Source organism: Xyrauchen texanus, chromosome 39 (genome assembly GCF_025860055.1).
Source record: "Xyrauchen texanus isolate HMW12.3.18 chromosome 39, RBS_HiC_50CHRs, whole genome shotgun sequence".
Classification (NCBI taxonomy): Eukaryota; Metazoa; Chordata; class Actinopteri; order Cypriniformes; family Catostomidae; genus Xyrauchen; species Xyrauchen texanus.
The window spans coordinates 17,330,100-17,355,222 of record NC_068314.1 but is presented as its reverse complement, the minus strand read 5'-3'; the positions used below and the strand labels follow the sequence as shown (position 1 = coordinate 17,355,222).

Here is a 25,123-nt window from a genome sequence, read left to right as displayed (position 1 = left end):
CCTCCAACCAGGAGTAACGGATGGAATCAAAATATATATATATATAAAATTCATAAATGATTTAAAATTGTTATTTACATAGGGTAAATATATAATTAATTATATATTATAGGATTACGTTCGTATATAAATTGGGATACAATTTATTACAGATGACAGTTACGCAAACAAGGTTTGAACAAGATCAAACTGAAATTCACGGCTGTTCTACACTTAGGTGTACACATTTCAAGGCTGTTTATTGGATCAATACAGGTAATCGTCATATTATGCGACTATGCATTATTTTACAGAGAGCATACGACCTACTGGCATTAAAAACAGGTGGCGCAACCAAATGAAGGACTTAGTTACAGACTAGTAGTTACTAAGCCCTTAACTTTTCGTCCCAAATTAAGTGAGACATTAAGCACAACTGGTGCAACCCAACCCAGAGGCCGTGTTTTTAATGCATGTCTTTGGAGAAGATGCTTAAGTGTACCAAATAAACAGCTTCTCTGAGTAAACGCCAACATTTTAGAGTGAACTATGTGTGGAAATCCCTCCGACAAAATGGCAGTCACAACAGAAGACGGGAACTATTTTGCGACAGGTAGGTGTCAGTTTACGGCTCCACATTTATTTAAACGGTATCCGCAAACGTTGATTTACTGTCGTAACAAGCAAATTGTTTGGTACGCTCTCTCCTATGGTAAAATTACTTACATTACTCGTTACTTATCCCAGTATATAGACGATCCCAGTATATAAGGTCTCTGTCCAGAACATTGCGCTCTTTATTACTGGGACTTTATTTAGAGACGGTCTCAACATCCACCATAAAATTAAGTTTATTTTGAAATATGAATCATACATGTTCTTTTCATACATTGGGTTATTGCAAATTGTAAGCTATATACACAACATAATGTTGAACATAAAAAAAATAAATAAATAAAAATTCAAGAGTCCCCTGCTGTTGGTTTTGTACTTTTCCTCTGTAGTTTTTCACGAATTCTTCCTTTCAGTTTCTTATTTTTTCCTCTGATCTTGTCTAGTTCGTTTCTTCTTTTTTCCTCCAAATCTGGATCCTGTGATTGATAGAAAATAAATTTAGTAAATTGATGTGATAGATGTTCAGTCTCTTCAATAGGCTGCACTGCACTTTAAAGTGTTTTTTTTTATTTTATGGACTAAACATTCAAGAAAAAAAAAAAAAAGTATTTTCAACAACATACAGTAGACAAAAAAACCAAACAAATCCAGACAACATGATTTGAGAATTAGTATTTTTGAGCAATGGGTTCCCTCAAGATTTTCATAATGGCAGTTTTGGATTTATAACTAAAATAAGGCCTGTTATCAGCGTACTTCAAGATATTTCGACGTTACAGACTGTCATACCTCAAACGTGAATTTTGAAGCCACTGTGCTTAAAAAAAAAACAGCGGATTCACGTTTGAGGTATGACCGTATGTAATATATGTTGTAGAATAAATTGTCCAAGTATCTTGAAGTACACTTCCCACAGACCTTATTTTACTCATTGAAAACCCTCCTTATCAAAACCCATGAGTTCCATCAGGAATTTCCAATGGGAGTTTCCATGTTTGCCTTTTGGTTGGAGTCTATGATGTGAAATATCTTTTAAACAATGACAAAAGTTGCTCAAACTCAAAATGTTTATTTATCTGTTTTTAGTTTCTTCCCCATTGCTTTCTTTACAACATAATGGTGAAATAAACAACCTCTTAAGTCATCTTTTGCTGATTTGGTTGATTCTATAGAGTAAACCATCATTTTAAACAAGAGTAAATCTCTGTCAAAGAATACAGTGTTGAGTGAATTCAGAACAATGTAAAGGGTATTAAGGTAGGCTACGTAACTGAGAAACAAGGTCTACATTAGCATAATGTCATAATGCTCATAATGGATTATAAAATTATACAGTGGTACCAAGAAAACAATTTAGATTTTGGGGGTCCCGGTGTTCTTCTAAAAGAAAAAGGCTGGCAATCCCGGCTTTAAAGCATACAAAAAGAGACTCACTTTCCCCTCTAGAATCATCTGTTTCCTTTTGTTTATCTTCTTTTTCTCATCAAAATCAGTCGACTCCAGTTTCTACAACAGAATAAAAGATTATACAATTTTAAAAAGTGTTATAATTAAAATAAATTCAAATGAATATTTTAACTTAAGAGTCTCACAATTTCACACTGTCGTCTTGTGACATTGACTTGAGTAAGAATCTTCAACACCTCTTTTTCTTCAGCAGGAAACTCCTTCAGTTTCACCTCTAAACACAACAATAGTGTTATTCAGACAGCGAGACCTTATGAAAAATGTAGTCATTTTCTTGCAATGTTAGTAAAACGTTTCCTAAATTACTATTTTAACAGAGCAGTTGCAAACGTACGTATCTGTTCCTCGATGGCACTGACGAGGTGGATGTCATACTGTGTGACTAGTGTAATGGAGACGCCATTTCGGCCTAGACAACACAAAAAAGACAAAGTAAGCGGAACAACATTTATGTTAACAGAGTGCTATTAATCAAGCACTAAACTCACCCGCTCGAGCGGTTCGTCCCACTCTGTGAATGTAGATTTTTGGCAAACCTGGCGTGTTGTGATTGATAACAACTTGCACTGTGGGAATATCCAAACCCCTTTAAATAAGCACAAAACAACCAGACAAAAAAATACATTACAGGAGAAAGAAGTATAAAATGACAGAAATGATGCACAATCATTTGCCTCTGTGTTTGCGCTGTACCTGGCAGCAACATCTGTGGCTATGAGAATTTTGAAGACGTTAGACTTGAACTTTGCAAGATTGGCAAAACGCTGTCTCTGAAATTGAAAATAATAAAAACAAAACATTAGCATAGACATTAGGCACTCAGTGAGAATCAATATGATCTACAGGGCATGCTACTTACTTGCTTCATCATTGAGTGCAGAGAGATGGTTGGAAAATTGAATTCACGCAGCATCATTGTGAGTATCTGACAGTTCCTGTCATATTACAAAACAACATCTTAATCAGCTTAAATATTACTTGTGTTAAAATGTACTAGTTTCTTTGAAACTGACAACTTACTTGCATGTGTTGGTGAATATCATGATAGACCAATCATCATGTTCATCTTGGAACTTTTGGATGAGATGGACCAGGTAAGCATCCTTGACTTTCTCAGGAGTGAGTATGTATCTTTGATCCAGCTCTTCTACGGTCTGCACCCTGACAGAGAGCACAAGCATTAATTTAACAGTAAATACTAGAAATCATCAAATCCAGTATAAAAAGTAATCCATTTGTCAACCTTGTTACATTAAAACAATGAGGAGAAAAACGACTTATAAATTGTACTTCAACTTAAACATGCACACGTGAATGAGCACATGGACTCCACCTACAGAACGCCCACAAACATCCTAATATGGTGAGACAGAATACAATAAAAGCACATGCGCAAGTCATTCATTCATTCATTCATATGGAATGTTCTTGAGCAGCTGACCAAGGTTTTCTAAAAATAAAGTGAGTGCAACTTCCAGTGTCTGCCCATATATCGGAGCATATTCAACAACTCCTCATCAGTTATTCATGTTCATAAATACATTAATTGACTGCATTTACTATAAATCCAAACCAAAGAGGTTTACATGTGCATTTACATATAATGAAATATGCATAGTCTAGCTACATTACAATTGTGTTCTGTATAACTACATGCACATTATTTTCCACCTGTTTTCTTCTGTTCACTCTTGCCATTGATTATGCTGCATTTTAGTCAAATCATTTGGTTTTACTCATGTCTTCAACAACAGCAGACAAGAGGCAGAAGGATTAAATGAAAAAGAAAATAAATAAAAATGTAGGTGAGTTTATCTGAAACTGTTGCTGTGCTTTTATATCAGTAAATTGATTTAACTATTTTTAACTATCTCTCCTCTTCCTTGCACCAAAAATTTGCTAATCATATTGCATACTGTATATTACACCTGCCTGTTATCTTGTAGGTCTCAAAATTAATTTATTATGGAAACGAGCAGGTAGGGCTTAATAGTCTGTTACAGCAGATATCCAAAATAAAACACATTCTGAGTCATTTGGTAATATTCTTGTACATGTAAACATGCTCACTCATTTATTAATAAATTCTGTCAGTCACTGATTCAGATTTGCATCACTAAAAATAAAAAATAAATCAGCTCACACTGGCACACCGGAGCATAGGCACAAAAAGGTTTGTATGCATGCTTGTCAGTAGACGTACGCATAATAAAATGTTCACGTCAGTTTCTGCCTTTATAAATCCCGATTTGTTCCACACTTCATGTAGGATCAAATCTGGTCATACATATGGACAAATATTACACTGTAAACCCTAATGTTGTTATAACTGGAAAAATTAAACATTAATTGAAATGTCACGTTTTGGGCTCATAATTTAAATATCCAAGTTCCATGAACAAACTTTTTCTTAAAAATCCATAGACTTCAGCTTTTAAGTGTTAATAACTCAAACTACTGAGACAAAATTGAGGCTATGAAGAATATTCACAATGCCTTGTGCTTGAATTATTTTATAATGTTTCCTTGGTCAAAGGGAACATGTGGGGGCATTTAAATAGTTGTTATTAAGAACTCAGAGGTTTTAGCTCTTTTGTACAGTAGTATGTTCTTTTGTTGAAAATAGTTGTTTCACGTGATGGGTCAACTGTGTCCCCTTTCCTCAAGTTGGACCCCGATAACTCCAAATAATAATGAAATGCATTTCGGTGTTGAAATACAGTTATTTTATGATTGACCTAGAATCAGTTTTAATCATTATTATTTAAGCCGTGTTACTGCATTTCCAACTATAGACAATAACTTTTAAAAAGTCTACTTGTATCTAGTTATCTTAACTTAAATAGTTAAGTTCATTCATAAACACTTAATTAGTTAATTATAGAGGTTTTGAAAATGCCATTAATCAAATAAATTCAATTGAGGGAACAAGTTTACTCAATTAGTTGTGCAGAGTCAATTTATTAGGGTTTCTATGAGTATTAAAGCAGCACCATCACTCTGTCCTTTGCATTTCTACACACTCCTGAAACTTGAAATGACTCACTCTGATTTGTGCTCCCAGAAGTAGGGTCTGTTCATGGCGATGCTCTGCAGCTGCTGTAGTGTGTCTGTGAGGGTGGCGCTGAACAGCAGCGTCTGCCGTTTTGCAGGCACAACACTGAGAATGACCTCTAGGTCTTTAGTGAAATCTGTGCAGCCCTGCTCTAAAAGACGGTCAGCTTCATCCATGATCTGCCGCAAAGAAGCAACAATTCCATATAAACTGCTTAAAGGGTTAGTTCACCCAAAAATGATTGCATAATCTACCATCCTAGGTGTGTATAACTTTCTTCTTTCAGCCAAAAACAATCAGAGTTATATAAAAAAATATTCTGTCTCTTTCAAGCTTTATTATGGGAGTGAATGGTACCTTAGATTTTGAAGCCCAAAAAAGTGCATCCATCCATCTAAAAAGTAATCCATACGGCTCCAGGGGGTTAATACAGGCTTTCTGAAGCGAAGCATTTTTTTAATGAAAAATATCCATATTTATAACTTTATAAACTATAATCACAGGCTTCCGGTAACGGCCGTCTGCGCATTCACGCGAGAGTCGAGTTCCGGCATATTGCGGTGAGAAGTGACGAACACGGAAGCGCAAAGGATAGAGCAAAACAAAAGACGGTCACGAACTAGAAGACAACAACGAGGATTTTTAAAGAAAAATGTTGGAGGATTTCGCTATAAGAGAAGAGGAGATTGAGTTTTTTTGCCCAGCCCTATTTGTTTGAACTGGAGTACACCAACCAGGAACTCTGGGAGATGGAGGAGGCTGCAGAAGCGGCATAAACAAAAGAATCTGGTAGACAGAGTATGGGAGACATGGTGGTGCTCATGCAGGAAATGCAAGGTAATGCCAACAGAGGCTGAGAGTGTTTGCTGCCATGAATGGACGCTTGGAATGACTGGATAGACGCACGAACGCACCATTTTAAGACTAATACAAATCTACAGTATAGCTAAAACAACTCACTACTTTTCGCCGTTTTCCTTTGCTGTAAAAAATGCACGCTTCCGTGTTCGTCACTTCTCACCGAATCTTATGCTACACCTACTTCATACGCCGGAACTCGACTCGGACGGCCGTTACCGGAAGCCAGTGATTATAGTTTATAAATTTATAAATATGGAAAAACACATAGCTTCACTTCAGAAGGCCTTTATTAACCCCCTGGAGCCATATGGATACTTTTTTGATGGATGGATGGGCAAGGTACCATTCACTCCCATTATAAAGCTTGAAAGAGCCAGAATATTTTTTTAATATAACTCCGATTGTGTTTGGCTGAAAGAAGAAATTTATATACAACTAGGATGGCTTGAGGGTGAGTAAATTATGGGATAATTTTAATTTGGGGGTGAACTAACACTTTAAAGGAATATTCTGGGTTCAATTCATGTTAAGCTCAATCGCCAGTATTTGTGGCACAATATTGATTACCACAAAAATTTATTTCAAATCGTCCCTCCTTTTCTTTTAAAAAACCAAATATCAAGGTTACAGTAAGGCACTAACAAATTAAGTGAATGGGGCCTTCACTGAAAAGGCCCCATTCAGGGAAATCTGAAGCTTATATTTTATAAATGCACATTAAATCTGCTGTTAAAACATGTATTATTTGAACTGTAAATTAGTTTAAAACATAATTTTTAGTCATTTTATGGTTTGTTGACATTAAATCGTCATGACAATGAAGTTGTAAAATTGGCTTTAACTTTACACAGAAATGGTTAGCAATTGATTTTATCACACTAAAATCATGTTAACACACATACTGTTTGTGTCTTGTGGCTAAACTTTTGGAAAAAGTTAGCATTTGAACATTCAAAAACTGGCCCACATTCACTGTGATTGTAAGTGTCTCACGGTCACATAGATTTTTTTTCTTTAAATAATAGGAGGGGCAAGTCAAAATACATTTTTGTGGTACTCAATATTATGCCACAAATGCTGTCGATTGAGCTTAACTTGTATTGAACCTGGAATATTCATTTAAAGCAGTTTTAAACATGCTAAAAACAGTACCAGTCAAAAGTATGGACCTCATTCTTTATTTTTACCATTTTCCAAATTTTAGAATAATAGATAAGCCATCAAAAATATGAATTGACAAATGGAAGTATGGGAATTATGTTCCAAAAAATAATCATTTAAAACCACCTTTTTCAAAGTTGCCATCCTGTGCCTTGATAACAGCTCTGCACACTACAAATTCTCTCAACCAACTTTGTGAGGTGCATCTTGAGATTCTTTTAAAGCAGTACTGAAAAAAAGTCCCATGTATGCTGGACACTTGTTGACTGCTTTTCACTTACAAGTATCCAGTCCAACTCATCCATTTTTTATTTTTTATTTTTGTTTTAAATAATTTTTAATCAGCATTTTATTTTTTTCTACAATACAAATTTCAAGCATTAAGCATAAGAATAAAAAAATAATTCGGTCAATCAAGTGTGTCCATACTTTGGACTGGTAATGTGTGTAGATAAAACAATCATTAGTAAATACAGATTTCACTGGAATCTATTTGGAGGTCAGATTCTTACTAGAAACTGGATTCTGTTCAGACTGATCGTGTTAGAGCTTCTGATGTGATCAGCAAGTCGTCCCGGTGTGGCAACAACAACATGCGGCTTTCTCGATAGCTCCAAACCCTGAGTGACCATGTCTTTTGGAAGAAAAATAAAGCAAACAGCATATAAGTAACTATAAATATATTTGTCTATAAATATTGAGCAATGTTACCATGATGTTCCCAGTCGTTTGTGATTACTGACCCTACGTTAAGCCCACCTTAACAGCACTAACCAATCCTACCTTAGCAATTGTTGCGTCCGCTATATTTTTAGACAAGCTTTTGCTCTTTACTAATGTGTTCTATTGAAGTCCTGTGCCTTTGGATGGTTTCAAATTGAATTATGCAGAAATTATTCAAAAACACAGTAAAATGTTGTTGCTGGGGCACTTTTTCCAAAATTATTAAATTAATCTTGTGAAGTGTTCATGTTTGATTAAAAATGTTATTCATGTCAGTCATTGTTAAGGACACCCACATTTGCTCCAAGTGTGGAGGGTCAATAGAGGTTGGACTCACAAATAGTTTCTATCCTTTGTTTTTGTTTTTTTACTTCTATCCAAATAAATATTGCTGAACATAACTAGAAAATTGTGTATTCACTTTTTAAGATTGTATTATTTTCCATGACTTTTCCTAGACTGTAAATCAAAATGTTCTGGCATTTCCAGGTTTTGTATGAACGTTGGAACCCTGTAGCACAAAACTGACAACTTATCCTTTTTTATTATTATTATTTCTACTTTGCACAATAAGTTGATCTGTGCTCACACTCATGGAGTCTGTGTCTGACAGGCACACTGTGTGTCTATTAAGGACTTCAGAGAACAAGATCTGAACTTAAAATGTAACATGCTTCCAAACGCACAGATAAGGTGCAATTTACCCTTGCGGTGTACAAACCTGACCATTTCAATATATTTATTACGTATATAAGCCACAAAAAATGAGGAACGCAAAAACCATGGAGAATCCATCCATTATATTGTATTCAGCATTTTGTAAGTGTGTGCATTTTTAAAGGGCTTTAGGCTCTTTAAATATTAATAAGACCTAATGTGAGGGGGGTATAAGTATTTGCACTCAAATGAATGTGCTTTTACTAATCATTTAAAAAAATGAGGTTTGTGGTTTATGCTATATACTTTGTAACCTTTGCTTCATGATATAGGGCCCCATGAAATCCTTTTTATTATTTTTCCAAATTTAGTTTCATGTTTTCCATTTAATTACTTCTGAATTCCATGTTTTAAAGTTTCATTTTATCATTAAAAAAAAAAACTGTCTAATAAAATGAATTAATAGAACTTTAAATGAAAACAGTACAATTACTTTTGGTCATACCATTACATTATTTTTATCAAATGAAAGTGCTTCTATACAGATCCTCATAGTACAAACACAACATTGGAGGGGTTTCTTCTTGTCAAATACAGTGCTGCACAGCAGAGCATCACAGTATTAATAAAATCATTAATGAAAAAAGGGTATTCTGTACAACAGCACTTTTGCTTGTTGTGAGATATTACTTAAATATAATGTTACAATTATTTTTTTATTTACATTTATGCATTTGGCAGACACTTTTATCCAAAGCGACTTACGGTGCACTTGTTACAGGGACAATCCCCCCAGAGCAACCTGGAGATAAGTGCCTTGCTCAAGGACACAATGGTGGTGGCTGTGGGGCTTGAACCAGCAACCTCCTGATTACCAGTTATGTGCTTTACCCCACCACCACTCACATTTATTATTATATTTTTTTTTATTATTACCACTTCATTGAATATTACATTTTACTATACAGTGGTAGTGTTTCTATCACAATTTCACATGTCAAGTTAAATTGAACTTAAAATTAAAGCACTTTCAGTCTGTCATTTTTGATGACCACTTCACACCTCAAAGACACAGTAGGTAGTTTTTTAATATTTTTGTTTTAATTTTTCAAATATTTGTGTTATACAAAAGGAACTGAAGTGATCTTCAACTGCAACCAAGCTGTCTACTGTACCATGTTCATGTTCAGTTCAACTATAGCTTATTTTCAGAATAAAATGTCCAGTCCTTATCAACGTGCGACTCAGCTTTGCTTATTGTACTGCACTGTCAATTATTATATCCAATATTACATGTCTGAGAAACAATTATGGGTCGCTTTTTATTAAATTAATGAATTTATTTACTTTTGATACTAAAGCACTTCAAAACAATGTACCTTTACTCTAATAATATATTGGTGTAGTATCTGTACTTTTACTTAAGTATGGAACTTGTACTTAGAGGCTGTAAATACTCTCTTACCCATTCCTCCCACGATGATACAGTCCTTTAAGCCTAGTGGCTTCCCTAACGCTCGGAACTGCTCTGCTATCTGGTAAGCGAGCTCTCTGGGCAGACAGAAAAAGACAATACATAATTTACTGCACCGAACAAGATATCTGCAAGTGAAGATTACAATATCACATCTGTAAAACATTAATAAGTTAAATGTTTGGTAAACAACTGACAGTAAGAGAGCAAACCTGGTGGGGGTTAAAACTAAGCAGAAAACACCATAAGGGTCCTCAGACAACTTTTGCAGCACTGGAAGAACAAAAGCTGCTGTTTTTCCACTTCCAGTTTTGGCACAGCCCATGCAGTCCCGACCTGTGTGAAACACAGAACTCCAATGAAGCCAAGAATCACTCCAGCTCACTCGTGTTTAGTACAACATATGAAAACACAATCAACACCTTATTATCACCATTAACACACTTCATCCCCGTCCCATTTGAGATCAAAATTTAGTTTTGCATTTCAAGGCTCAACATTTTTTATTTTATGCAGAGTTGTCAACTATAAATGAAAATGCAGATTGTCTTGATATTATGTGAACATTTTACATGGTTGCCCCTCTAAAAGCTAATGTCTTTGTCAAAGATCCAAAAAAGTAAGCATAATACAGATACAAATTATTTATCCATTTTATAGTCTATCATACATGTATACAAGATTGCTGTGGCTCATTTAAATCATATCAATCAATAAGAATCTTAATTTAAATGCTAAAATTTTAAATACATTTAAAATGTACTAATATATATATATATATACACTGGTGGTCAAAAGTTCAGATTTTTCTCTTATGGAAAGAAACTGGTACTTTTATTCACCAAAGTGGCATTCAACTGATCTCAATGTTTAGTCAGGACATTATAACGTGAAAAATTACAATTACATTATTTTATTTTTTTTTATGATTTAAACAACTTCAAAGAGTTCTCATCAAAAAATCCTCCACATGCAGAAATGACAGCTTTGCAGATCTTTGGCATTCTAGCGGACAGTTTGTCCAGATACTCAGGTGACATTTCACTCCACACTTCCTGTAGCACTTGCTATAGATGTCTTGTTGAGCACTTCTCACACACCTTACACTCTAGCTGATCCCACAAAAGATCAATGGGGTTAAGATTCATAACGCTGTTTTCCAATTATCTGTTGTCCAGTGTCCGTTTCTTAACATTTCTTTTTGTTTTTCTGTTTCAAAAGTGGCTTTTTCTTTGCAACCCCTGAGTCTTCTCTTTACTGTTGTACATGAAACTGATGTTGTGCAGGTAGAATTCAAAGAAGCTGTCAGCTGAGGACACGTGAGGTGTCTATTTCTAAAACTAGAGTCTCTGATGTACTTATCATCTTGGTTAGTCGTACATCTGGCCTTCCACATCTCTTTCTGTCCTTGTTAGAGCCAGTTGTCCTTTGAAGACTGTAGTGTACACCATTGTATGAAATCTTCAATTTCAAGCATTGTATAGCCTTCATTCCTCAAAACAATGATTGACTGATGAGTTTCCAGAGAAAGAGGTTTCTTTTTTGCCATTTTTGACCTAATATTGACCTTAAGACATGCCAGTATATTGCATACTGTGGCAACTCAAAAACAATCACAAAGACAATGTTAAGCTTAATTTAACAAACCAAATAGCTTTCAACTGTGCTTGATATAATGGCAAAAGATTATCAAGTAACAAATTAGCAATTTAGCATGACTACTCAAGGATAAGGTGTTGGATGGCTGCTGGAAATGGGGTCTGTCTAAATTTGATCAAAATTTTGATGGTGCTGTTTTTTTACATCAGTAATGTCCTTACTCTAATGTGTCATCAGTTGAATGCCACATTGTTGAATTAAAGTAGAATTTCCTTCAGAAACAGCTAAATCTGTACATTATTCCAAAACATTTGGACGCCAGTGTATACACATTTTGCCACAAACTTCTCTGAAATGTTTTTTAAAGGCATGCAATTTGTTTTTATTGGCTATTCAATTATTAAAATACATGTGCTGGGGAAAACAATGGCATTAGAACGGGTAAATACGACAACACAATTTATTTATATCCCATTTATGTCCATGATTTTACTAATTCCAACGGCTTAATGCTGTTATTGTGCTAAATTGACGCAAGTATTTACCTTCCAGAATAGCAGGGATGCATTTCTCCTGTACTGGGGTCGGTCGACTAATGCCCATCTGCTTACACTGCTGGATCAACCACTCACTGAGCCCGAGAGACTCGAACGTGGTCATTTTCCACGTAAACAAAATACCCAAAATATAAATATGATCTCTATTAATCGTGTCCTGTGCAATTAATCCCCTTTAAAACCCTATCGCAAGCTTCCTCGTGTAACTCTATGACGGACGCATGAATTGTACGTCATTAAATGATGACGTAATGAGGAGAAAAAAGTACGCCCCTTAAAGTCAACTGCAAATTTTCTGTGAGACTTTACAGAGAGATTTTTTTCATAGGCTAACAATCGTTACATCTGACCTATCATGCTCGCGTACCGGTAATGTCAAAATAAAAATAAAAAACTAATGGCATGTGCTATTCTAATTAAATGTGTCATTATTAGGCAGACGGACTTTTATTTATTTTTTATTTTTTTAATGAAACTTGAGGGGATATTAGTAAAACCAAATATAATAGACGGACTTTTATGTAATGCAAAGCTGCGCGAGAGTGACGTGGTGTTCGTGAGCGCGCCGGCAGCTTTCGCGGGGTTGCGCAGGTCAGAGGTTGAGCCGCGCTCTCAGGTGGGATGAATTCTGTCAGCATCTGGACTGTTTGCTCAAATATAGGCCGTGTAATATTAATGGGGTTAGAAATTCTCTCTTATACTTATTGTCTTATAGCAAACTATATGGCTTGATACTGTATTTAGATAATGTTATGTTTGTGATCCGTCAACGTAATGCGTAACATTTGATGTTTTAGTGAGATTGAACATGATTAGCGGTCATATGTGCTTCTTCACATGATGACCTTCTTCATCCTCATCATCGCTCAGTATGGCGGAGTCGGATGGTGTGGAGTTCTTTGCGAATCGAGCTCAAAGTAGGTAGGTAGGTATGTATGTATGTATGTATGTATGTATGCAGAATCAGAGGCGTGTGATGCATTCATAAAGAGGTTCTATCTAAATGCGTAGGGCTTAATACTAATATCAGAAAAGAAACTCCATTCTGTAGCTTCAAGAGATAGAAATGTATGTCATTCAGCAATCTGCAAAACTTTGTCTTTCTCACACAGGTTAGAAAATGTTCTCTGATGAGAGGCTCAATAAGAACAAAAATTACTTTGCATTTACACTGATCAGCCACAACATTAAAACGACCTGCCTAGTATTGTGTAGACCCACTCATGCCACCAAAACCACCAACCTGCATCTCAGAATAGCATTCTGAGGGGTTATCTGAGTTCCCCTAGACTTTGTCAGTTCGAACCTGTCTGGCCATTCTCTGTCGACCTCTCTGATCAACAAGGCATTTCCATCCACAGAACTGCCGCTTACTGGATGTTGTTTATTTTTGGAACTATTCTGAGTACATTTTAGAGACTGTTCTATGTGAAAATCCCAGGAAATCATCAGTTTCAGAAATACTCTAACCTACCCATCTGGCACAACAATCATGCCACGGTCCAAATCACTGAGATCAGTTCTTTTTCCCCCATTCTGTTGGTTGATGTGAACATTAACTGAAGCTCCTGGCCCGTATCTGCATGATTTTATACACTACACTGTGGCCGATTGGCTGATTAGATAATCACGTGGATGATTGTTGGTGGATGACATCCAGTGAGCAGCAGATCTGTGGACGGAAACACCTTGTTGATGAGCGAGGTCAACAGAGAATGGCCAGACTGGTTGGAACTGACAAAGTCTATGGTAACTCAGATAACCACTCTGTACAATTGTGGTGAGAGGAGTATCATCTCAGAATGCTATTCTGAGATGTGGGTTGGTGCTGTTTTGTCGGCATGAGAGGGACCTACACAATATTAGACAGGTGGTTTTAATGTTGTGGCTGATTGGTGTACAGTTACATTTATGCATTTGGCAGATGCTTTTATCCAAAGCGACTTACAGTGCACTTATTACAGGGACAATACCCCCGAAGCAACCTGGAGTTAAGTGCCTTGCTCAAGGACACAATGGTGGAGGCTGTAGGGATCGAACCAGTGACCTTCTGATTAACAGTTATGCGCTTTAGCCCACTCTGCCACCACCACTCCTGGTGTAAAATGTTTAAAAAAAGGTTGTCCACTGAAGCTAAGCAGGGTTGAGCCTGGTCAGTACCTGGATGGGAGACCTCTGGGGGAAAACTTAGATTGCTGCTGGAAGAGGTGTTAGGGAGGCCAGCAGAGGGTGCTCACACTTTGGACTGTGTGGGTCTTAATGCCCCAGTATTGTGACAGGGTTACTATACTGTAAAAAGGCACCATCCTTCGGATGAGATGTTAAACCAAAGTCTACTCTTTGTGGTCATTAAAAATCCCAGAGCACTTCTTGTAAAGGGTAGGGGTGTAACCCCAGTGTCCTGGCTAAATTCCCCCCATTGGCCCATCTCAATTATGGCCTCCTAATAATCCCCATCCATTAATTGGCACTCTAATAACTCTACTCTCTCCTCTCCTCCAGTAGCTGGTGTGTGTGGTGAGCGTACTGTGCACTATGGCTGCTGTCGCATCATCCAGGTGGATGCTGCACACTGGTGGTGGTTGAGGAGAACCCTGTTAAGTGTTCACTATGTAAAGCGCTTTGAATGTAGTGTCAGAAAAGCGCTATATAAATGTAACATTCTGTCATTCAAAATGCATACATTAAAAGACACATAGGCCAAGATACAATAAGAACAAGAAAAGAACTGGGACCTGAAATATCATCTTATTTCAGATCATCTGCTAATTTAAAATACTAATAGCAGTTGGGATGAAAAGTCTTATGCAAGCAAGATTTGTGATCAAAGGTACCACGTACCATCTTCTCCCAGAGAGGAGTTTTTAAAGGGTTGGTTCACTCAAAAATGAAAATTCTCTCATCATTCCCTCACCCTCATGCCATTCCGGTCGCTCTCCATTGCACGTTAATGAGAGGACTGAGTACACGCAGCCTCTTGCGTGACGCAAGCGCGTTGCCATGTTCACGTGAGAACTGATGCAATGCAAACGGAAGTGCAGCTTGGTTTATTTACAACAGAACACTGTTCACAAGCTTCATTAGTTTTACTTTCATTTGAACATGCCAATGCGTCACGCAAGATGCTTCGCGTACTTTGTCCTCTCATGAACGTGCATTGGAGAGGGACTGGAACTAAACTATTATAGTGAAAAATATATACATTTTTATCTGTTACTCACCAAATGTGATCGTTTCACTTTAGAAGACATTCATTTAATCAATTCAGTCGTTTGGATTACTTCTAATATAACTGTCAGTGCTTTTTGGAGCTGTAAAGTGTTAATCACCAACCGATTGCATTGTATGAACCTACAGAGGTGAGATATTCTATACAACTTCAGTTGTGTTCTGCAGATGAAAGTAGGGCTGCACAATTTATCAAAATAAATTAGAAATCGCAATATGACAGTGTGATTATTAAATCGCAGAGGGCTTAAGTAAATAGTCTACTTGCTTCAAAGTTTATTGTGCTGCTCTGTACAGTCTATATTGGGTTAGAGCATTATTACAGTGTTTTCAGGGCGATTCTGTGTTCCACAACTACATCTCACGCTTAGAGTATCAGAAGTTCTCTTAGTTCGGTTTTGTTTGCTTAAGTGCGCCAAGCGCTTTATTTACACTCAAACAGACCTCTAGGATGGGTACAATTTGAATATGAAGAAGACAGTGTTTTTTTCTTAGTTTCACTCTTTATATCTTTATTTGTTTGAGTGAATTGAAAAAAAAAAAAAGTCTGTTTGATTCTCTGTTAAGTGGACTCAAGTGTGAAAACCCCAGTAGCCTTTTGGCAGTTGAACATCTGAAAAACGTTGTTTGTCTATCGTAAGTTCAAATCAAAATATTTTTCAAAATAATTGCATCAAAAATCGTGTCATCAAAAATCGAAAGTCATACACATCTGGGATGGCATGAGGGTGAGTAAATGATGAGAGAATTGTATTGAATATAGATTTTTATTTATATACAATGTTTGGGTGGATTATCCCTTTTAACCCTTAAATGCATACCTTGGGTCTTAAAAGACCCAAGACATCATTCCACACCCTGTACCTCATTATTTTTTTGGAATTGTACCCACACCTCTTTAGTATTCCTCAATCTATCTCTTATAAATCGTGTAACACAAATTTGTTTTATATAAAGTTTCAAGTACCAAATGTGTATAGGGTCTTTAGAGGTATGTCAGTACCTTTTTTTTTCACGTCCATAAATTATATTTTTATTATTATTTCACATCTATTTAAGTTTACTATCAAAAGATATCCTTTTCTTTGTTTATTGCAAGAGAAATGGGTACTACATTCAAACAAATTAATACTATATCACATAGATTTTTTTGTGCAACAATGAATCATCAACAATGGTGAAATATCAGGATTGCCCTTCTACTCAAGGTGGCGCTGTTTCAGTGAAGTCAAGATTTACAGTTGACATTGCTAGCTAACCTAGAAACAACATTGAAGTAAACCATAGCAAGTGTAACACATGAACAGTATGATATGTCTGTTGCCATTTGGGTGTACTACTAAAATAATTTAAGTTATGAATCTATTTAGACCCGAGTGTTTGGAAAAATTAACATGCATTTAAGGGTTAAAAGTAGTTATGGAGGGGTAGGGAAAGCTCCATTGCAATCTAAATAATTTTTGAAAAGTTTTCTAGGATGAAGCTTGTAATCCTCATGTCCTGTTTTGGGTCTGAGAGACCCCAAGGCCATTTTGATATTTTTTAAAATGAACAAAGACCCCATGAAATCTAAATTATAGTTTTGGGCTATCTGTTTGGAAGCCTGAATATAGTTGTTAATTTTGCCATTCTGTTTGGTGACTCTATTGGCATGGAATTGACGAGAAGGACATAGCTGCAGGCCGAGCTCCAAAAAGGGCCAGCAAAGATATATAGAGCCCCTAACCCTAAAGTCAAAGTATATTTGGGTTCGACACAAATTCTACAAGTACAGGACACATGAATACATTTTCATAATTGGCGACGTGTTCAAGCACTGAATGCATGTGGCCCGATTTTCTTAACCGTGTACCCTGAACGTGTAGAATTAGCATGCAACTGAAATTATTTGCACTAATAAGTGGGTCCACAAGGTTGAGACACTTACAGTTGAGCCGCTGCTCACAAAAAATAGCTTGAAGATGTAATTACTTCTAAACAACAGGAGGCGAATGTGGAAACAACCGTGGATGAGGACGTCAAGAACATAGGTGTGTGTGAGGAGGTCTGGAGATACCAGCATTGTGTAGCTTGAGTTTGAAATGATAAAGACTTCTTTATGGGTCTAAACTCCTGAAGAGAAATAGCATTTCCAGCATCTCATATAGCAGTTGTAGAATGCATGTGCCAAATGCCTGTGTATTCACGCACAGTCAAATTAAGTATACTTCAATAAGTGAGAGTTTGACTGTACACGAATGCTAAGCATTTGTGCCAAAACTGGAAAAGACTTTGGGCTTAACCGTGTGTGGAAGTGTCGTCCCCTTTTGGAGTTGGCCCATCTCCCTTCTGGAGTAACCCCGCTTCCCTTGGAGTTATCCCACCCTCTTAGATTTCCGCTCCCACATTTGAAGAGCTCCGGGCTGCAGATACACCTATTTGGAATTTACACACTTCACATTTCAGAATGTGTTAAAGGGAAGATAAAGTTTAATCCCAAAATTACCATTCTTTTTACAGTTTTTGGCAACCCAAATATAAAGAACATACTGTCAATCTCAACAGAACACGAGGGTTAAGAAACACTGGCATTATAGGGCAAGCGATGCTCTAACAAGTGGTTTCTTTTTGTTTAAATTGTTCATAAGAATTATCTCAAGAACCAGTTTATTTGGTTGTGATTTGGGATACGACAATTGTTTGCTTTTGGGGAGACTGATTGGTTCTGTATTCACAAAGGTTCTTTATGCAATTTGATGAATAATTTAACAAGTAAGTGCCATTACAGGGATCATGCTGATGCACCAGCTTAGAAACTGAGACCAGCTGGTAGTGTGTCCGGATACATCAGACTCCTCGGGCTACTAATGTAGTTTTATCGACTGTGAAGTTACACAAAGGAGAGATACAATTCCTCGTAAACTGATTCTCTTCTCTTTCCAGCATGGCTAACAACAAGATCGGCACGCTCCGTTGTACTTTTTCGGCCCCCAGCCACAGTAACACACTCCTGAGGGGGTTGTCTGCATTGCGTGATCAGGGTCAGTTGCTGGATGTGGTTCTGGCCATAGAAAAGGAACGCTTCGAGGTTCACAAAGCGGTTTTGGCCTCCTGCAGTGACTACTTCAGGTGAGACATTACACCAGTTGCTAGCGCCAGCCATTTGATTTATGAATGGTGAGATTAAACATAACATTTCGAAATTATTCTAAGATGGTTCATTATTGTGTTTAAAGACCCCGTGAAACGCAGTACTTGATGTTTTGAATCTGACCTTATATTTTGAGGTGCTATTGTGTATGAAATCAATCTAATAAATTTTATCTTTTCATTTATCTCTGTCTGAACCTCAGCTTTTGTGAAATGCCACAGTTTTTAACTTGAAAATATGTAGATGACTTTCCTTCACGATGGATTTAAAAGGAATAGTTAATTATTTACTCACTCTAATTTCTGTACAACCCTGTATGCTTTAATACATTTTCCTTCGAACACTAAAGGAGATATATATATATATATATATTTTTTATTTTTTTTTTTTGGTTTAAGAATTTTCATGCAGATCTTTTTCACACAAAAAACGTTTATAGTGACCATGTCTGTCAACATTTAAAATGGACAAAAACACCTTGAAAGTACCATAAAAGTAGTCCAAATATATTGTGAACCATTCCAAGTCTTTTGAAGGAATAAGTTAAATTAATGTGAATAATGACTTAAATTATACTTGCACAAAGTTGTGTAACATTAGAAGTCCTGGAAAATAGGGTCTGTTCCAAAACTTAGTGAGCTGCCTCCTGCCTACCTTGGCAGCTGTCTTCTATGGCATCCTACCTGAAATTATGCTTCATAAGAGACCGATTTGGAACTCTACATTGTTGGCAGCTCCACGTATCATTCAAATAGCGCTCCTCATGTGCAGCGCATTGGAGACTTGACTCCAAAATTGACTTGAATTGTATTTTTCCACCGAGCTCATCATGGTGCACTCTGGGTTCATCTACCTGTGGAAGGATACACACAATGCTACCTTTTAGAATTTGGCCAAAACGAGATATCTTAGGAGGCAGAACAATTAAGCGACCCAACTTTTGCAAATGGAATCCATTTCAATGGCACTTTTAATGGAAACCCCCCCTTTTTTGAAGAGCTTAACCGATGTGGTAAAAATGAACTTCCCTTGTATAGAAAATAACTGCTTGAAGATTCTTAAAGAATTTCTCCTTTAGCGTTATAATTTAGCGGCAATTTTCTTCTAAAATCGTTTATTTAATGCTTCTGTAATCTTCCTGATCCACACAGAGCCATGTTCACTGGAGGAATGAAGGAGTCAAAGCAGGACACCATAGAGCTACAAGGTCTTTCAGCCAAAGGACTGAAGCACATTATTGATTTTGCCTACAGTTCTGAGGTCACTTTGGACCTGGACTGTATTCAGGATGTTCTCGGAGCTGCTGTGTTCCTGCAGATGGTGCCTGTGGTGGAGCTTTGTGAGGAGTTTCTCAAATCAGCCATGAGTGTAGAGACATGTCTGAACATTGGCCAGATGGCCACTACGTTCAGCCTCTCCTCTCTTAAAAAGTCGGTCGATGCATTCACTTTCCGTCACTTCCTGCAAATCGCTCAGGAAGATGACTTTCTTCACATTTCAATGGAACGACTGGTTTTCTTCCTACAGAGCAACAAATTAAAGAACTGCAGTGAGATTGACTTGTTCCATGCTGCGATCCGCTGGCTGCAGCAAGATGAATCCAGGCGAGCTGCCGCCAGTGAAGTGCTCTGCCATGTGCGCTTTCCGCTAATGCGATCGTCTGAGCTGGTGGACAACGTCCAGTCTGTCAGCATAATGGTGGAGGATGTGCAGTGTCGTCAGTTCCTCTTAGAGGCCTTCAATTATCAGATCCTTCCTTTCCGACAGCACGAAATGCAGTCGCCGCGAACAACCATTCGTTCAGACGTCACATCGTTGATCACTTTTGGTGGAACACCATACACTGACAATGATCGCACTGTTAGCAGCAAAGTTTACTATCTACCTGACATCACAGCACGACAGTTCAAAGAGTTGACGGAGATGGATATGGGATGCAGCCATGCATGCGTGGCGGTTCTAAACAATTTTGTGTACGTGGTCGGTGGGCAGCATCTGCAGTACCGCAGTGGCGAGGGCGCAGTTGACATCTGCTTCCGCTTTGACCCTCATCTCAACCAATGGCTTCGAATCCAACCCATGCAGGAGAGTCGCATTCAATTTCAACTCAATGTTCTCCACGGACAACTTTATGCTACAGGGGGCCGCAACAGGTCTGGCAGCTTGTCTTCTGTAGAATGCTACTGCCCCAGGAAAAATGAGTGGACCTACATGGATTCTTTGAAGAGGAGAATCTGGGGTCATGCCGGAGCTACATGTGGGGAGAAACTCTACGTCTCTGGGGGTTACGGTGTGTCCGTGGAGGATAAGAAGACTCTGCATTGTTACGATCCAGCCTCTGATCAGTGGAACTTTAGGTGTCCCATGAATGAGCCGCGAGTCCTGCATGCTATGATCAGCGTGAATAACCGTGTTTATGCCCTTGGTGGCAGAATGGACCATGTCGACCGCTGCTTCGATGTTCTGGCTGTAGAGTTTTACATTCCAGAAACTGATCAATGGACAACAGTCAGTCCAATGCGTGCTGGTCAGTCTGAAGCTGGCTGCTGCTTACTGGATAAAAAAATCTATGTAGTTGGAGGATACAACTGGCACCTCAATAATGTCACAAGTATTGTGCAGGTTTACAACACTGAAACAGATGAGTGGGAAAGAGATCTTCATTTTCCTGAATCTTTTGCGGGAATTGCTTGTACACCTATTATATTTCCCCAAACCAAACGCTAGAGTTTGGTCAACAGAAAACACACATTCTCTTATATTTTCATTGTTCTTTTTTTTAAACTTTAAGGTTTAGTGTCTACCCCAAAAGCAGCAGAAGAAATTACAAGATTGATTTGACTGTTTTGTATACAAGCTTTTGCCTTATGAAAAGATATCTCTAAATTTATTCCATGATTCAAAGGGATGGTTCACCCATAAATTTACTCAACCTCATGTACTTCAAAAACTTTATGGCTTGACTATGACCAGTTTTCTGTGGAACACAATAGCAGTTTTTACAGTAGAATGTTCAAGCTGCTCCGTTTCATCCAATTGCCATACAAGGCAAATAGTTCACCATTGCTAACAACCAAGATCTTCAAGGAAAGATTTTAGATAAATTATGAATTCAGTTTCAGCCTGTTCTTCACACAAATATATCATAAGGCTTCAAAAGACTTGGAATATTGTGCCCAAGTAGTAAGGACTACATTTATAATGCTTTTATGGGGCTTTTTGTGTTGTTGTCCTTTTTGGAGATTGACAGCCCTTGATCACAATCCACCTTCATTGTATGGAAGAGAGCAGTGTTAATGTTCCACTAAATATCTCTTGGTGTTCCAGATAAGAAAGTCATGAATTTGGAATGACACTAGCATGAGTAAATGATTACAGAATCACTTGAAGGTGCTTTCACACCACTGATGCTTAATGACACAAAAGCGTAAAACTTTTTGATAAGCTTGTTCAGAACATTAAGCATCTTACTACACTTCTCAAGCAGTCTATGTGATTCTTATTGGTACTTGTACAAAACTCTGTCATTACGGTGGAAAGGGGCAATGACGTTTATTTTTATATATATAATTGGCATAAATGATTTCAAGCGTGTCGCTCTTTGACAAAAAAAATACCTGAATGGCCACATATGAATCAAGATTCAAGAAATGATTGGTTGTTTTTGTCTGTTCTTGATTTTGAATGGTTATGTATTTCATAAAATTAGACATTTTCAACAATAAAAATTTGGCAACCATTACTTTATTTAGAACGTAAGCAACAGAGGTGGCTAAATTCACATGCACATTATTATTATTATTTATTTTTTTTTTTCTGAACACTTCAGGGAACAATTGTTAGATTTGTTATTTATTTTTATTACAAGGAAGCAACTTTTAGAAACCAACAATCTCATTGTTTATAGCCATTTTATATTCAAACTAAATGGAACTGAAATATAAAATTTTGACATTGATTCGCTGGGTAAAAATATTTATAACCTTTGTCTACCTACAAGTTTTGTTTCATAAATTAAGCTAGCACATTTAATGATGCACTTTAATGTTCAATGTATTCAAACATGAATTTATTGACAAAGATAAAAACAGTGCAGTGTTTTCTCTGAATGTGTAATGTGCACAACTGATGTTTAGAGACTGGATCAAATTTGTTTAACAATGCCAGAAAATGGTGGTCTTGCATGAATAACACAGACATTCACAGTCGCTTTTCATGTATTATGCGAACATATATCCGTTCCAGAATATGAATATATTGATTGTACAGTGTACAAAAATGCTACATTTTAAAATGTTTTGTTGTTTATTACATTTGTGTTAATGTCGGAGTTAAAGGTGTAACAAATATTGTTTTGGTTTCCAACTACACAGTTACTGTACATTCTCTATATTTAGCTAATTTACCATGTGAATAACTGTGCATAAATGTGAAGCACAGTGAATAACTGTCACCTATAGCTCAGGATTCATCTATGTTGTAGGGCTGTCAAATAAAAATTTGAATATTTGGCGAATTGAAGACAAATACGCACATTCAAATTTTAAAACTGCGCAAGTGCCAAGCACTGGCGATGACTTCAGACCGATCGCATTCTTGCACTTAAAAAGGCTAGACACTGTGCAACAAATACAGTTTTAACAGGAACTAAGTGTCTTGAGTTCTTTTTAAATTGTCTTGGCATCTAAAAAAAAGTGTTCCTGAAGCGAATCAAAAATGTTCGTCTAGCACGTTTACATAGAAAAACAAATGTCTAACTGGATGTTTGTAAAAGCATTCAGTGTGAACAGCCCCTTACAGTTGGTGGAGGTCTTTGGCTGTTGCATCTTGCTCTCTTATCAGCATTTCTCAGATTAAGTAATGGGTTTGTCTGTAAAGGAGTTCGAGTTGGAAATGTCTCTCGAGATCCTCGCGTTCTGTTCCTTTCTGTTGTGTTCCATCTGTTTGAACAGCCCCTGACCATGGATCATGAGCCACTTTACCAACGAGTTCAGCAGAATACCACTGCTATCTGGGAATAAATCTACCCTACATACAGCTGCAATGGAAAAACACTGTGGTGTATTGCTGTTATTATGAAGTTTAAGTCTGTGGTGGTATATACTGTAGCACCAGTGCAAGTGTAACACCCTGTTAACACAGAACTGGCTATTGATGAATTTCCCCCTCGTTTTTTAATTTTTTATTTGACTTAAAATTTGAGAATACGAAAAGCTTACATTTCTTATTTTTTTTTTTAAATGCACATAAGATTTAAATTTTGTCAATGTTTTGTTTAACAGCCAGGAATGTTCTTTGCAATACTATAACACGGTGCCCTGTATATTCAATGTGCCCTCTTGTGGATTAAGGAAATTACATCAATTAAAAAAATCAGATGACTTAATGTTGATTGTCTGCCCAATTGACAGCCCTACTATGTTGTACTAATGTTGGAAACTTTAAAATGTTAAAGTGGAAAACACCTGGTTAAGTTGAGACTGTTGAGTTAGTCAGCTGGGTCTCAACACATTATCAAATGGCCTTTAATCTTCTATGGGACTAATTTCACAGATCAGCCTTAATTAACCTGTTTAAAGCACCTCAAGTGATGTTACTAAAAAGTAAAAGCCCAGTCAGCTTTTCTTTTTTTTATATTACATCATTAGATTCCATCTTTTATATTAATTTTTCAAGAAGACTCATTGGACAAGTTTATGAATTTATCGTTTATAGCATGAAGTTACATAATACATATTTTTTATCATTTTGTGGAAGTATAATAAATGCAATTCTTAATTTGATGTATAAAATGATGTATTCCATTTTAAAATGTTTGGTATTAAACATTTTGAAAGATCATTGAATGTATTTCTCTTGACAGCACTTTTTTTTTTTTGCAATAACCCTTGCTTTCTGTCTTCCAAGTGTGAAATTACTTTTATGTTTTTGTGTTCTTATTTCATCCATCTGCTTTGTTACAGTGTTGTCTAATTATAAATTATTAAATGTGTATTTGTTGTCAAATGTAAAAAAAATAATAATAATTTCTCCACATCCAAAGCATAATATGTTACTTATTCTGTTGTGGGCATGGCTGTTGTCATAGCAGTGTGTAGAATCTAATTAACTGTATTTTTAAAGTCATATGGCATTATATCCTGTGATATTGACTAGAATAATAATAAAAAATCTGCCCATAAAATTTATTTATAAATGCGTATGGATGTGTATGTTTGTATGTATGTATGTGTGTGTATAATATATATATACATGTATTTTTTATATATATATATAAATATATTGTTAGTCAGCTCTTTTAAGGCCTCAACATAAAGTTTGTTAAAAACAAAATGATTTTATTGTGCATTAATAGCTATATGTTTCATTAAATGCTTAACATGGTGTTTGTTTTTCAGTTGCCACAGTATGCAATAGACTGGCATGTCTTAAGGTCAATATTAGGAAAAAATGGCAAAAAAGAAACAGATTTCTCATCAACTCATCAGTCAATCGTTGTTTTGAGGGATGAATGTTATACAATGCTTGAAACTGAAAATGAATGTCATACAAAGGTGTACACTACAGTCTTCAAAGACAAAGAACAACTGGCTCTAACAAGGACAGAAAGAGATGTG

At 36.6% G+C, this 25,123-nt stretch overlaps 2 protein-coding genes across 7 annotated transcripts; one reads left to right on the top strand and one right to left on the bottom strand.

The window, feature by feature from the left end:
• Nucleotides 1-436: 436 nt before the first annotated feature.
• Nucleotides 437-12,366, bottom strand: ddx49 (DEAD (Asp-Glu-Ala-Asp) box polypeptide 49). Its single transcript, XM_052111724.1, has 13 exons — nucleotides 12,137-12,366; nucleotides 10,205-10,328; nucleotides 9,984-10,069; nucleotides 7,651-7,772; nucleotides 5,108-5,295; nucleotides 3,082-3,222; nucleotides 2,921-2,996; nucleotides 2,755-2,831; nucleotides 2,550-2,647; nucleotides 2,396-2,470; nucleotides 2,187-2,275; nucleotides 2,029-2,100; nucleotides 437-1,070 (listed from the first exon to the last, which is right to left on the bottom strand). The coding sequence occupies exons 1-13, from the start codon at nucleotides 12,249-12,251 to the stop codon at nucleotides 942-944; spliced, it is 1,392 nt and encodes a 463-aa protein (XP_051967684.1). The 5' UTR covers nucleotides 12,252-12,366; the 3' UTR covers nucleotides 437-941.
• A 334-nt stretch (nucleotides 12,367-12,700) lies between these two features.
• On the top strand, nucleotides 12,701-24,734 carry LOC127632785 (kelch-like protein 26). 6 transcript variants are annotated; one of them, XM_052111551.1, is made up of 4 exons: nucleotides 12,701-12,828; nucleotides 12,946-13,065; nucleotides 18,299-18,484; nucleotides 19,658-24,734. In XM_052111551.1, exons 2-4 carry the CDS (start codon nucleotides 12,986-12,988, stop codon nucleotides 21,231-21,233), a joined length of 1,842 nt encoding a protein of 613 aa, XP_051967511.1. In that variant the 5' UTR covers nucleotides 12,701-12,828; nucleotides 12,946-12,985; the 3' UTR covers nucleotides 21,234-24,734. The 6 variants fall into 6 exon arrangements, with proteins under 6 accessions (XP_051967511.1, XP_051967514.1, XP_051967512.1 ...); XM_052111554.1 differs by having other exon boundaries at nucleotides 12,946-13,069; XM_052111555.1 differs by having other exon boundaries at nucleotides 12,738-12,764; nucleotides 12,946-13,069.
• Nucleotides 24,735-25,123: the final 389 nt, after the last annotated feature.

Coding starts and splice junctions, on each gene's coding strand:
- LOC127632785 (XM_052111551.1), top strand. CDS start 12,986: ATGATGACCTTCTTCATCCTCATCATCGCTCAGTATGGCGGAGTCGGA. Junction 13,066..18,298: donor CTTTGCGAATCGAGCTCAAA/GTAGGTAGGTAG, acceptor TTCTCTTTCCAG/CATGGCTAACAACAAGATCG. Junction 18,485..19,657: donor TCCTGCAGTGACTACTTCAG/GTGAGACATTAC, acceptor TGATCCACACAG/AGCCATGTTCACTGGAGGAA.
- ddx49 (XM_052111724.1), bottom strand. CDS start 12,251: ATGACCACGTTCGAGTCTCTCGGGCTCAGTGAGTGGTTGATCCAGCAG. Junction 2,997..3,081: donor ATATTCACCAACACATGCAA/GTAAGTTGTCAG, acceptor GTAATATGACAG/GAACTGTCAGATACTCACAA. Junction 2,101..2,186: donor CAAGACGACAGTGTGAAATT/GTGAGACTCTTA, acceptor ATTCTGTTGTAG/AAACTGGAGTCGACTGATTT.